The following is a 15,130-nucleotide window of genomic DNA, read 5'->3' on the forward strand; positions in this document are numbered from 1 at the left end:
TTCGTACGGAATTTGGTGGTGGTGGGGGGGGGATTGCAACAGATTACAAATTGATGTCGAGATTTGATTTCCCATTCGACTGCTTTGGGGCGGGGATGGTGGGGGGGGGGAGGTAGCCGCGTGGATTTGTTTGATTGATCCGATTTGGGGGGCAGTCGTTCGCGATAACTTCGCACCTGAGACCTCCCGTCCAGGGCCGGGTTCAGGTGCGGGGGGCTTTAGGGGCCTCCGTCAGCTGGAGGGCCTCCAAGTGAAACGTTATTTCATTTGTGAATGCTGAATTTTATTTGTTGTTAGCCGTGTAGAAAAAAAACATTTTATTTTTCTTAAACTTTTGTTTTCCTTGTGAAAATATTACTGGGGGGGGGGCCTCACGGTACCCTGTCGCCCAGGGGTCCTACACAATCTTAATCCGGCCCTCCATCCCGTGTCATCTGTTTCCAAGTGAGTGACCTCCAGCGCGCAAGAGAGACACACAGAGTCTCCGATGGTGAATGGGGTTCGTTGGTGGTGGGCTCTGTTGGGTCAACATCACTCGGCAAAAACCACCGATGACGCCTTGCTGCAGTGACGGCCGTAATGACGGCCATGATCACGGCTTGCCGGGGCACGCGGTGGGTGTGGAGGGGGTTAGTGTGAGGGCTTAGCTGTCGCCTCGGTAGGCGTTTAGGAGATGTGTGCATTGTGGTGACCACGTGTTTGAGTTAGGCAGACCCCTTTGTGTGTCAGCGCGAGTTCAGTGTTTGCAAAAGGGCGAGTGCCTCTCCGTGTCAACGAACGTCATCCTACAGTCGCTTCACGATGGTGATGATGATAATAGGGTCTATAACGCGGTGGTAGTTGTGTTCCTGAAGGACGCCGCGTTATGGAACAATCGCGCTAGAATAGGCAACATATAATGACGGGGTAAAGCGTCGCAGGCCGAACAAAGACCGGGCTACGCGTGGGTAGCGATCCAGAAGCATCCAGCAGCATCCCGCTTCCCTCTGTGCGATGACGCTCCGCCGAGGCAGCCACACGACCGCTTGCTCCTTCCGTTCGCACGGTCGCGCCATATCCCAATTCGTGTTACGCGAATTACCGAATGCATCCATTGCGCGTTCTATCCAATTCGCGTCGTGAAAATACGCAGCGTTGTTGAAGAACGGATTTTCACACATACCGGTCAACCCATTATCAGTGCCCTCTACCTGATTACACAGACCAATTAAGATCTTATTGGTCACCCCCGTGCCCTTATACATCTCAACGCTCCTCCTACAAAATCACATCACAAGGGAGAAACATACTCTTTTGGTATTTCGGTAAAGCCACGTAGATAGAAAAATAATAAAAATATCACGACGTTTCGATCGCAACACAAGCAATCGTTATCAGGTGATTGCTTGTGTTGCGATCGAAACGTCGTGATATTTTTTTTCTATGTGACTTTACCGAATGACCCAAAGAAAATGAATTCCTGCAGTCACGATAGCTTTAAGTCGAGATTTAAGGGAGAAACACAAAAAAATAGACAAACATTTTTCTTTACCCATATTGAAACGGCTGTACGCCGTATGGACCGAAAAACTCGATTTCCCCTTAACAAGAATACGCTGTCCATACTCTGGTTCTTTCGGTAAAGTCACGTAGGTATACAATAAATTAAATCACGACGTTTCGGAAGCAACACAAGCGTCCGTCATCAGGTGGGACAGCCACGGCAAGAAACAAATTGCTGTCGTGGGCAAAAAAGTATCCGATGGGCTTAAGCCGTGTGGGTTAACAGGTATGGTCACAGCGATTATTTTCCAGAGAGACGTAACGTGGCAAGCCATTGCAAGGGAGCTGAGCGCTCAGTCTGCACTCTTAAGCGCACCGACGATCCACATCTCACAGAGAGAGGTGGTCCTTGCCTGTAAACAACAACAACAATAACGTCTGGCAACGTCACCGGCATTGCTGCCAAGAAAGCGGTCACCGTGCGAACGAGACGCTTGAAAAATGTCGAAAGCGGTTCCAGTGGGTTATGTTGTTTTTGTTGTTGTTCGAACCAGCAGCGCCTGCTGGAAATTATTGGAACTCTCAGAAGGGATTTGGAAATGAACAAACCAAAAAAATATGTTTGTAAGAGGTTCTTTTTTTGTTCCTACGGAAAGTAAAGGAGGCATATCGTCTCCAATATTGATCTTGTTACTTAATGGTTTGAGGTCATGGTGGGGGGGGGGTGACCAGTGACCCCCACCCCCCCTCCCCGTGACCCCCGTGACCTTGTTAAAAGCTCGTACGGAAAACTTCGTCACAGTCGATGCCAAACCGAACGTTTGAAACAAAAGGTCGACCGCTGCACAGCGTGAGCGGCGGCACGCGGCCGTCCACGTGTCCATGACGCGTCCACCCCCCCACCCACCCCGCGTGGACACCGAGGGATGGTGACGGCATAGGAGGGGGGGGGCTTCGTCCTAGCAGTGGATAGATCATGGCCACTGGTCAACACACTTTTTCTGGCATAAGGTATTCCAACGGTTTTAAGGTAATTTTGGGGTGCTGATTCCAAATCTGGCATCAGTTCAGGTTTTTGAGATATCAAATATTGCATTTTCAATAAAAACTGCAGAAGAAAAATATTAAATAAATGTGGATATCTACATAAAATGATATTATAAACACACTATCCTAAAAATACAACACCATATTTTAACACTAAAGCAGTCACTGGCTCGCAACAACTTGCAATCATAAGTGACAGAGTTAATTTTGGGTAAAATCAATGAAAATGGGGTATGCCGATAGCATAAAATGAGATGTGATAGAGCAAATCTGAGATCAGATTAGGAATCAGCACCCTGAAATTAGTTTAAAACAGCTGCAAAAGTCCAGGCCAGAATTTTTTTTCGTTGACCAGTGTTATGGTTCACTGGCGATGGTGAAACGCTGAACAGCGTGAGACTGTGAGTCCCTGTGGTTGAGGACCGAGTCCTCAACACGAATCGAGGAATCGACGAGTGAAGGTTTACCGGAAGAGTAACCATGGAAATAACGATCGAGGAGAGATAAGGAGACGACTGACCACCGTTGAGTTCCATTGCCATTCACGGCTAACATATTTGGCGCATGATGTCAGAAAATACTGTTTTTGAGCTCCCCCATTACACCAATGCGCATTGACCGGCGTGGTGAAGTATGGCCAAACAATTGCCATGACCGACACGACATGGGTAGGCCTTGATCCAGCAGTGGATTGATATAAAGGGTCGAAAATATATATTTTTGAATTCATTTACAACATTACTTATGAAATACAGGCACCAAATGTTTACATTTATTGCACCATCTTCTCATATTTACAGTCAATGTACACATTAACAATTACTTGGCAACCAAGAGATGACCATATCACCGCGAGCTGAGCACACGGTAGACTGGCGCAATCAGTAAACATCACATCCATCACATCCAACAAATCCGTCACATCCATAAAATCCATCACATCCATCACATCAATCACATCCATAAAATCCGTCATATCCATCACATCCAACAAATCCATCACATCCATCACATCCATAAAATCCATCACATCCATCACATCCAACAAATCCGTCACATCCATAAAATCCATCACATTCATCACATCCATAAAATCCATCACATCCATCACATCAATCACATCCATAAAATCCGTCATATCCATCACATCCAACAAATCCATCACATCCATCACATCCATAAAATCCATCACATCCATCACATCCATCAAATCCATCGCAGCAGTCACAACCATCACATCCGTCACATTCGTCACAACCATCACATCACCCTGGACGCTTGTTCCATTACTCGTGGTGGTGATGATGATGATGGCACAGAACCGTTGGTACTAAACATTTTTTCGTGTCAAATTAACATTCGCACAAGAACGACGTGTAAACTCGGGCCACTCCATGGGAGAGGTTCTCACGCCAATCTGTTAAACGGGCGGGGTCAGTCTTCGTTATCTAAACTTGCACAATCCCAAGTTGAATTGTATCGCGCCAACAGCTCGGTGCCTCTTCAGAGCAAAGTGGCTGATGTGGACACGCGCGCGATCATAACACAAACAACAGACGAGGGGCAGGAGAGTCAGGTTGGCATCTACGTCAAATAAAACTACTCCCAGCTCTTGACTTGAAACATTGCAGAGCAACTTGGAGAGATGAGAAACTTCAAATCCAAGCAAAGGAGCGAGAGCTCTTCGTGAGACGAGACGACCACCCCCACCCGGGCGTGCCTCGAATGACGGACGGAGAAACGGAACTGGCTCACAAACAAGCCAAGCAAGTTTCTCTTCTCACGATGTCGCCGAGAAGTTGCTGGAGGAGGGCCAACAACCTCCAGTGGCAGTCGCCGCGTTTTCCACAGGAACCGCGCTGTCGGCTGCGACACCGGCGGCGTGCGCTAGAGGTACGGGTTCCGCAGTAGGTGGCCAAACCTCTTGGGGTTCTCCAGCACGTACCACGGCGCGTACATCTTCTCCGCGGGGTTCGCGAGTGGCAGTATCCCGGCGCCGGTTCCGTCGAACCAACCGCCGGTGCGGATTAAGTTCTTGATGTAGTCCATGTCGAGCTTCTCCGGGTAGTCTCCCCAGCGCGGGAAGTCGCCGTTCTGCGCCGACACCAGCTTGGTCCGCACGCCCTCTGGCGGGAAGCACCACGAGCAGTGCCAGCCGGCGTGGCGCGACGCGGTGCCCACCGACCACCGCTCCATGCGCGTGCCGCTGCGGCGCTCGTAGTCGCGGAAGCGCGGCATGTCGTAGTAGTGGCGCCGCCGCAGCATGATCCCGTTGCCGCCGTAGACCTCGCGGAGAGCGCCCACCGTGCTGCCCGCCAGCACGTCCAGCGAGCCGGGCTGCTTCCAGAAGAAGCCGTAGAGCGAGCGCCGCAGGTGCAGGGCGAACGGCTCGGGCCAGCCGTCGTGGAGGCGCGCGAAGAGCAGCGCCTCGCGGGAGGGCAGCTCGTCCGCGTCGTTGATGACGAACACGTCGTCGTCGCGGAGGCCCGAGAGGCGCGCGAGGCCGTCGCGCGTCGCGAACGCGCGCAGGTACTCGTCGGCGATCCAGCCGTCGGCGCGCCCGCCGCTCGGGAAGTGGTCGAGGAAGACGTAGTGGATCTTGTGGCGGACGAAGTCGAAGGCGCCCGACAGGAGGGCGCTCAGGAAGTGGAGGCGGCGCGCCTCGCCGAAGGCCGTGAAGTTGGACTCGCACACGAGGAAGACGTCCACGGTGTCGTTGAGCTCGTGCAGCCGCGCCTCCAGCAGCTCCATCTCGTGGTTCACGTTCACCGCGTTGACGACGCGGCGCGGCACGGCGCGCGGGGCGAGCGCCGCGCGGTGCCGCGCGCCCAGGTTCGAGTGGTGGACCACGGAGGGCACCGAGCAGTGGCGGCCGTGCCAGCCCGCGCGGCACGCGCACCCAGCCGCGGGCGGCACGCTCGGGCCGGAGCTCGCGTTCGGCTCGAGGCCGACGCTGCCGACGGAGCCGACGAGAACCGGGAGGGAGGAGGGCTCCTCCGGGCGGAGGGAGCCCTCGCGGAAGCAGAGCGCTCCGGCGGGCGTCCTGACGAAGTATTCCGCGCGGTCGTCTCTCATCGTGAACACGCGCCCGCCAAGCTCCCTCGCCAGCTCTATCAGTGACGCGGGCGACGACGACGCCGACGACGAGTTGCCGTCGGCCGCGTCGTTCTGCCGCGGACCGTCGTCATCGTCGCCGCCGTGGCCCGACCAGAAGAGCCGCTCGAGGTGTCCGCTCAGCGGCTTCAGGCCGAGCCGGGGAATCTCCGCGGCGACGCGCGGCGCCAGCGCCTGCCACAGCTGCAGCGCCACGGCCAGGCTGAGGCCCAGGACGCACGCGGGCAGCAGCAGGCGGCGGCGCAACGGGAGGGCCGAGCATCGGGTGCGCGGGGCCATGGAGGACGCCGCCTCGGCCGCCTCGACCGCCGCCAACTCCTCCGCCTCCTCCTGTGCGGGTCGTGACGCTCTCCTCCTCCGCGTCCGACGATGACGACCAGAGGATGCAACGGCGGACGATTTCAGAGCGACCACCGCCAACTCCTCCGCCTCCTCCTGTGCGGGTCGTGACGCTCTCCTCCTTCGCGTCCGATGACCAGAGGATGCAACGGCGGACGATTTCGGAGCGACCGCCGCAACTACCGCTGCCACCTGGTGATCACACCGCCACCGTCAATCACCGCCACCGTCGATCATCGCCACCGTCAACCATCATCGCCGACATTAGAACGATGGGCACCAGCAGGTCCGACATGCCCTGCGCGTAGCCCACGTCCGCACGGTACACCGCGTAGTTCAGCAGGATCTGCCTGTGGCCACCAGCACAAAGACAAAGATCCCCCGTGTAGCCTTTCACAGACCGTTGGGGCAAGTGCTGTGAGAGAGCACCAATGAAGGCCGACACGGTACACGACCACGGGTGGCCAGCACCACGCCCGACCACCTTTGCCTCCCAGTAGCCAAATGTACACACATCGGCACTCACTCGAGGCTGAGTCGACCCAGGAGAGGCCCAGCATCGATTCAGATCATCGTCACTTACGTGCTGGCCATGAGCAGGATTCGAAGCGCAGCGTAATAGCCGCTGCACTACCGCTCCACACATCACCAACACCATCATCACCACCACCATCACAACAACCACCACCACTTTTACCTCCTCCAAGTGTTCACCACCACCACCACCTTGACCGCCCCTCGCCACCACTATCCACAATCTCCTACCACTACGATTACCACCACCTCCACCACTTTCATATCCTCCTACCACCTTTTTCCACCCCACCACCGTGCATATCTCTCCTTCACATGAAAACCCGCAGACTCACACCGAGATCCAGAGACTCACACAGGGAGTCACATTCACACACTGAGACCCATAGACTAACACAGAGACCCATAGACTCACACAGGGACTCACTAACTCACACAGAGACCCGTAGACTCACACAGACCTGTAGACTCACACAGAGACCCATGGACTCACACAGAGACCTGTACACTCGCACAGAGACCCGTAGACTCACACAGAGACCCGTAGACTCACACAGAGACCCACAGACTCGCACTGAGATCCATAGACTCACACAAGGGGTCCACATTCTCACACTGAGATCCATAAACTCACACAGGGACCCACAGACACACACCACGATCCATAGACTCACACAGAGACCCACAGACTCACACTGAGATCCATAGACTCGCACAGAGACCCACAGACTCACACAGAGACCCACAGACTCACACTCAGATCCATAGACTCACATTGATATCCATAGACTCACACAGAGACCCACAGACTCACACTGAGATCCATAGACTCACACAGGGACCCATAGACTCGCACAGAGACCCACAGACTCACACAGAGACCCATAGACTCACACAGAGACCCATAGACTCACACAGAGACCAAGAGACTCACATTGAGATCCATAGACTCACACAGAGATCCATAGACTCACACAATGACCCATAGACTCACACCGAGATCCACAGATTCACACAGGGACCCACAGACTCACACTGAGATCCATAGACTCACACAGAGACCCATAGACTCACACTGAGATCCATAGACTCACACAGGGACCCACAGACTCACACTGAGATCCATAGACTCACACAGGGACCCACAGACTCACATAGAGACCCATAGACTCACACTGAGATCCACAGACTCACACAGAGACCCACAGACTCACACTGAGATCCTTCGACTCACACAGAGACCCACAGACTCACACAGAGACCCGCAGACTCACACTGAGATCCATAGACTCACACAGTGGCCCACAGACTCATACTGAGATCCATAGACTCACACAGGGACCCACAGACTCACACTGAGATCCATAGACTCGCACAGGGGCCCACAGACTCACACAGGAACCCATAGACTCACACAGTGACCCACAGACACACACTGAGATCCATAGACTCACACAGAGACCCATAGACTCGCACAGAGACCCACAGACTCACACAGAGACCCATAGACTCACACAGAGACCCATAGACTCACACAGAGACCAAGAGACTCACACTGAGATCCATAGACTCACACAGAGATCCATAGACTCACACAGTGACCCATAGACTCACACCGAGATCCATAGACTCACACAGGGACCCACAGACTCACACTGAGATCCATAGACTCACACAGAAACCCACAGAATCACACTGAGATCTATAGACTCACACAGAGACCCACATACTCACACCGAGATCCACAGACTCACACAGGGACCCACAGACTCACACAGAGACCCATAGACTCACAGAGACACATAGACTCACACAGAGACCCATAGACTCACACAGTGACCCACAGACTCACAGAGAGATTCACAGACTCACACATAGATCCATAGACTCACACAGTGACCCACAGACTCACACTGAGATCCATCGACTCACACAGGGACCCATAGACTCACACTGAGATCCATAGACTTACACAGAGACCTATAGACTCACACAGAGAACCATAGACTCACACAGGGACCCACAGACTCACACAGAGATGCATAGACTCACACAGGGGCCCACAGACTCACACTGAGATCCATAGACTCACACAGGGGGCCACAGACTCACTGAGATCAATAGACTCACACAGGGGCCCACAGACTCACACTGAGATCCATAGACTCACACAGGGGGCCACAGACTCACTGAGGTCAATAGACTCACACAGAGGCCCACAGACTCACACAGAGATCCATAGACTCACACAGAGACCCATAGACTCACACTGAGATCCATAGACTCACACAGGGACCCACAGACTCACACTGAGATCCATAGACTCACACAGGGACCCACAGACTCACATAGAGACCCATAGACTCACACTGAGATTCATAGACTCACACAGAGACCCACAGACTCACACTGAGATCCTTCGACTCACACAGAGACCCACAGACTCACACAGAGACCCGCAGACTCACACTGAGATCCATAGACTCACACAGGGACCCACAGACTCACACTGAGATCCATAGACTCGCACAGTGGCCCACAGACTCACACAGGAACCCATAGACTCACACAGTGACCCACAGACACACACTGAGATCCATAGACTCACACAGAGACCCATAGTCTCGCACAGAGACCCACAGACTCACACAGAGACCCATAGATTCACACAGAGACCCATAGACTCACACAGAGACCAAGAGACTCACACTGAGATCCATAGACTCTCACAGAGATCCATAGACTCACACAGTGACCCATAGACTCACACCGAGATCCATAGACTCACACAGGGACCCACAGACTCACACTGAGATCCATAGACTCACACAGAAACCCACAGAATCACACTGAGATCTATAGACTCACACAGAGACCCACATACTCACACCGAGATCCACAGACTCACACAGGGACCCACAGACTCACACAGAGACCCATAGACTCACAGAGACACATAGACTCACACAGAGACCCATAGACTCACACAGTGACCCACAGACTCACAAAGAGACTCACAGACTCACACATAGATCCATAGACTCACACAGTGACCCACAGACTCACACTGAGATCCATCGACTCACACAGGGACCCACAGACTCACACTGAGATCCATAGACTTACACAGAGACCTATAGACTCACACAGAGAACCATAGACTCACACAGGGACCCACAGACTCACACAGAGATGCATAGACTCACACAGGGGCCCACAGACTCACACAGAGATCCATAGACTCACACAGGGACCCACAGACTCACACTGAGATCCTTAGACTCACACAGTGACCCACAGACTCACACAGAGACCCATAGACTCACACAGAGACCCACATCCTCACACTGACTTCCATAGACTCACACAGTGACCCACATCCTCACACTGAGATCCATAGACTCACACAGTGACCCACAGACACACACTGAGACCCATAGACTCACACAGGGACCCACAGACTCACACTGAGATCCATAGACTCACACAGTGACCCACATCCTCACACTGAGATCCATAGACTCACACAGTGACCCATAGACTCACACTGAGACCCATAAACTCTCACAGGGACCCACAGACTCACACTGAGATCCATAGACTCACACAGAAACCCACAGAATCACACTGAGATCTATAGACTCACACAGAGACCCACATACTCACACCGAGATCCACAGACTCACACAGGGACCCACAGACTCACACAGAGACCCATAGACTCACAGAGACACATAGACTCACACAGAGACCCATAGACTCACACAGTGACCCACAGACTCACAAAGAGACTCACAGACTCACACATAGATCCATAGACTCACACAGTGACCCACAGACTCACACTGAGATCCATCGACTCACACAGGGACCCACAGACTCACACTGAGATCCATAGACTTACACAGAGACCTATAGACTCACACAGAGAACCATAGACTCACACAGGGACCCACAGACTCACACAGAGATGCATAGACTCACACAGGGGCCCACAGACTCACACAGAGATCCATAGACTCACACAGGGACCCACAGACTCACACTGAGATCCTTAGACTCACACAGTGACCCACAGACTCACACAGAGACCCATAGACTCACACAGAGACCCACATCCTCACACTGACTTCCATAGACTCACACAGTGACCCACATCCTCACACTGAGATCCATAGACTCACACAGTGACCCACAGACACACACTGAGACCCATAGACTCACACAGGGACCCACAGACTCACACTGAGATCCATAGACTCACACAGTGACCCACATCCTCACACTGAGATCCATAGAGTCACACAGGGACCCACAGACACACACTGAGACCCATAAACTCACACAGGGACCCACAGACTCACACTGAGACCCATAGACTCACACAGGGACCCACATCCTCACACTGAGATCCATAGACTCAATCAGGGGCCCACAGACTCACACTGAGATCCATAGACTCACACAGGGACCCACAGACATCACACAGAGACCCATAGACTCACACAGAGACCCACATCCTCACACTGAGATCCATAGAGTCACGCAGGGACCCACAGACACCCACTGCGATCCATAGACTCACACAGAGACCCATAGACTCACACAGGGACCCACAGACTCACACTGAAATCCATAGACTCACACAGTGACCCACATCCTCACACTGAGATCCATAGAGTCACACAGGGACCCACAGACACACACTGAGATCCATAGACTCACACAGGGACCCACAGACTCACACTGAGATCCATCGACTCACACAGGGACCCACAGACTCACACTGAGATCCATAGACTTACACAGAGACCTATAGACTCACACAGAGAACCATAGACTCACACAGGGACCCACAGACTCACACAGAGATCCATAGACTCACACAGGGGCCCACAGACTCACACTGAGATCCATAGACTCACACAGGGGGCCACAGACTCACTGAGATCAATAGACTCACACAGGGACCCACAGACTCACACTGAGATCCATAGACTCACACAGTGATCCACAGACTCACACAGAGACCCATAGACTCACACAGAGACCCACATCCTCACACTGAGTTCCATAGACTCACACAGTGACCCACATCCTCACACTGAGATCCATAGACTCACACAGTGACCCACAGACACACACTGAGACCCATAGACTCACACAGGGACCCACAGACTCACACTGAGATCCATAGACTCACACAGTGACCCACAGACTCACACAGAGACCCATAGACTCACACAGAGACCCACATCCTCACACTGAGTTCCATAGACTCACACAGTGACCCACATCCTCACACTGAGATCCATAGACTCACACAGTGACCCACAGACACACACTGAGACCCATAGACTCACACAGGGACCCACAGACTCACACTGAGATCCATAGACTCACACAGTGACCCACATCCTCACACTGAGATGCATTGAGTCACACAGGGACCCACAGACACACACTGAGACCCATAGACTCACACAGGGACCCACAGACTCACACTGAGACCCATAGACTCACACAGGGACCCACATCCTCACACTGAGATCCATAGAGTCACACAGGGACCCACAGACACACACTGAGATCCATAGACTCACACAGGGGGCCACAGACTCACTGAGATCCATAGACTCACACAGGGGCCCACAGTCTCACACTGAGATCCATAGACTCACACAGTGACCCACAGACTCACACAGAGACCCATAGACTCACACGGAGACCCACATCCTCACACTGAGATCCATAGACTCACACAGTGATCCACATCCTCACACTGAGATCCATAGAGTCACACAGGGACCCACAGACACCCACTGAGATCCATAGACTCACACAGAGACCCATAGACTCACACAGAGACCCACATCCTCACACTGAGATCCATAGACTCACACAGTGACCCACATACACACACTGAGACCCATAGACTCACACAGGCACCCACAGACTCACACTGAGATCCATAGACTCACACAGTGACCCACATCCTCACACTGAGATCCATAGAGTCACACAGGGACCCACAGACACACACTGAGATCCATAGACTCGCACAGGGACTCATAGACTCACACAGCAGCCCATAGACTCACACAGGGACCCACAGACACACACTGAGATCCATAGACTCACACAGGGACCCACAGACACACACTGAGGTCCATAGACTCACACAGGGACCCACAGACTCACACTGAGGTCCATAGACTCACACAGGGACCCACAGACTCACACTGAGGTCCATAGACTCACACAGACACCTCGTCGACTCACTGAGGAATGGAGGAATTGAGAAGGGGAGGGGGGGACCTCTGCTCACCAGTGGGAAGGTAACGAGGATGACCCAAATAAACAAGTAGCTGTGGAGGAGGGGATCGAGGGTGGAGGGACGAGGAAGGAGGCCGTTGTGCTCGGGGTGGTCAAGGAGGAAAAAGTGCCGGCGTGGCGCAAAGTGTCACCACAGCCCCCCCCCCGCCCCCCCCCCCCCCCCCCGCTGTGGCCGTGTCCCCTCGCAGGTTTCCGTTTCACGCCAATGCCACACCACAGGATTCGTCACGAGGGTTAAGCCGGTGGTGGCCTGCGCGTTCGCCGCCGCCGCCACTTCTCGTTGTCGCTGCTGCTGCTGCTGTTGTTGCAAGAAGGTTCACGGTTCGGGTCTGGCGGTCGCCCCGGTCAATGCTGCGGGGTCTGCAGTAACGGCGCCGTCCGGCGTTTTGTTTGCAGTTGCGGACGTTAAAGATCCATTGGCGTCGCGCGCGAGAGCTGGAGGGGGGGGGTCCACCGTGTGCCGCCGACGTCGCGGGCCAAAATTTGACAAAATTCGAAAATGAGGCCGCACATTCACTCAATTGGGGAATCTCCACACCGACAGCAGCAGCAGCAGCGTCAGTCGTCACGACCACTCCTGGCAGACTCACGGGCCAGGCCACTCTTGCGAATGCCCTGGTTCGTGCCTCGGATCGTCTCAATCCATGTTCTTATTCTTCTGAGCCATTTGGTTGAAATTCCACATCCTTGTGACGGAGGGGAGGGGGGTGCGAGTGTCCATAGAACGACCACCGTTGGCTTCCCCACACAAAGTGGCACTCGCTTTATCGACCCTGGAGGGAGGGATGATGATGGGCTGAGTCCACTCCCAACCAGGATTTAAACTCGCTCGCGTTACCGCTGCGTAGCCATATGGCCTGTTCTTGTAAAGAAAAAAGTATTCATATTTATCTTCTGACTTCGATAGTGCTGATTGTTGCGGTCTGCTGAGCGCGTTGGGCCATTGGGCCTGTGTGTGCTCAGCTCTACCCGTGGTGAAAGATGAAGACCTCTCTCCCAACGCCGTGTCGGTCAGGAGTAGTGGGGGGGGAGCGTCGTTTTTACCATACTTCATCACTCCTGACCATACGCCAGGTAAAATAATACACGCAGACATGTGCAATATTAAAGTCTTAAAAATAATTACAGAAATTAAAATGAGCAACGATGTTTTGCGAAACGGACACGCATATCTCACGTATACACACACAAGTATACAACGTATACACACACACTCGTCCACACGTAAGATATGCATCTGTAACGCATGCGCGCACATTGTATCTTGCGAAGCTGCTGCTAATGCCTTTAACAGTGGTGAACACGCGCACATAAAACATCAACACATTCGTCAATGTGTGCAGTCTTATAAGGAAGGATAGTCGACGTTTCAGGCAATGGCCCTTCTTCGGGCAGTGTGCACCTCTTCGTAGTGTTTATGTGCTATGAAGTAGGTCTTTTACCAGAAACGTCGCCTGTTATAATATCAATTTCTTTGTAAGACCACACACGCGCGCGCGCACACTGTTGTCTCTGTGGCTGTGTGTGTGTGTGTAATTGTTTATGTGACTGTGTGTGTGTGCAATGATCTCTGTGGCTGTGTGTGTGTAATCATCTCTGTGGCAAGTAATTATCTCTGTGCGTGCGCTTGTATGGACGCGTAACTCACCGCACGTACACGGCCTCCTGTCCCTACCCCAGCAGCTGACAGCGCAGACTGTGGCTACCTAGGCGATGCGAGTTTGCTTTGTATCCCAATGGCAGGTGCAGGTAAATCTACAGGTAACGGGGGGGTGGGACGAGGGTAGGGGGAAGGGGTGTTCAGATCACACCCCCTCCCAGCCCCTCCGCCTTCTACCTCCCTCCCTCAATTGCCGCAACTGACATTTCTCAGTCTGTGGGTTACCTGTCACGAAATGTGGCAATTGCCTTAGACTGGCCTTCTCCTTACTGGTTACAACTTTCGATTTAAAGCTTGCGTGACTGCAGAGATTCATATTCTTGGCTCTTTCGGTAAAGAACATTTGCTTGCTGTGGTTTTCACACCTGATGATCATGATGATTGCTTGTGTTGCAATCGAAACGTCGTGAGAATTTTATTGTTTTATTTTTATTATTTTATTGTTTAATCCCTTCTACGAAAGAACCAGGAATATGGTTACAACTTTGTTTTTGTTTGAATGAGACGTTTGTGTGCAGACCGCTTGGCGTTTTTCGGGCCTGTGCTCGAGCAGCGGCGATACCAACTCAACCAATTGTCGGATTGGTGTTGATGTCGAGATCGGCGGCTGAAATTTGA

The 15,130-nt window shown here is 53.0% G+C and overlaps 1 protein-coding gene across 3 annotated transcripts; it reads right to left on the minus strand.

The window, feature by feature from the left end:
* Positions 1-3,279: 3,279 nt before the first annotated feature.
* Positions 3,280-14,578, minus strand: MGAT3 (beta-1,4-mannosyl-glycoprotein 4-beta-N-acetylglucosaminyltransferase). Of its 3 annotated transcripts, none has more exons than XM_078611008.1 (2): positions 14,501-14,578; positions 3,280-6,174 (listed from the first exon to the last, which is right to left on the minus strand). In XM_078611008.1, the coding sequence occupies exon 2, from the start codon at positions 5,920-5,922 to the stop codon at positions 4,417-4,419; it is 1,506 nt and encodes a 501-aa protein (XP_078467134.1). In that variant the 5' UTR covers positions 5,923-6,174; positions 14,501-14,578; the 3' UTR covers positions 3,280-4,416. The 3 variants fall into 3 exon arrangements, with proteins under 3 accessions (XP_078467134.1, XP_078467135.1, XP_078467136.1); XM_078611009.1 differs by having other exon boundaries at positions 3,280-6,332; positions 14,501-14,565; XM_078611010.1 differs by having other exon boundaries at positions 12,845-14,564.
* Between the last annotated feature and the right edge of the window lie 552 nt (positions 14,579-15,130).

Source organism: Lampetra planeri, chromosome 35, assembly GCF_965212315.1.
Source record: "Lampetra planeri chromosome 35, kcLamPlan1.2.h2, whole genome shotgun sequence".
Taxonomy (NCBI): Eukaryota; Metazoa; Chordata; class Hyperoartia; order Petromyzontiformes; family Petromyzontidae; genus Lampetra; species Lampetra planeri.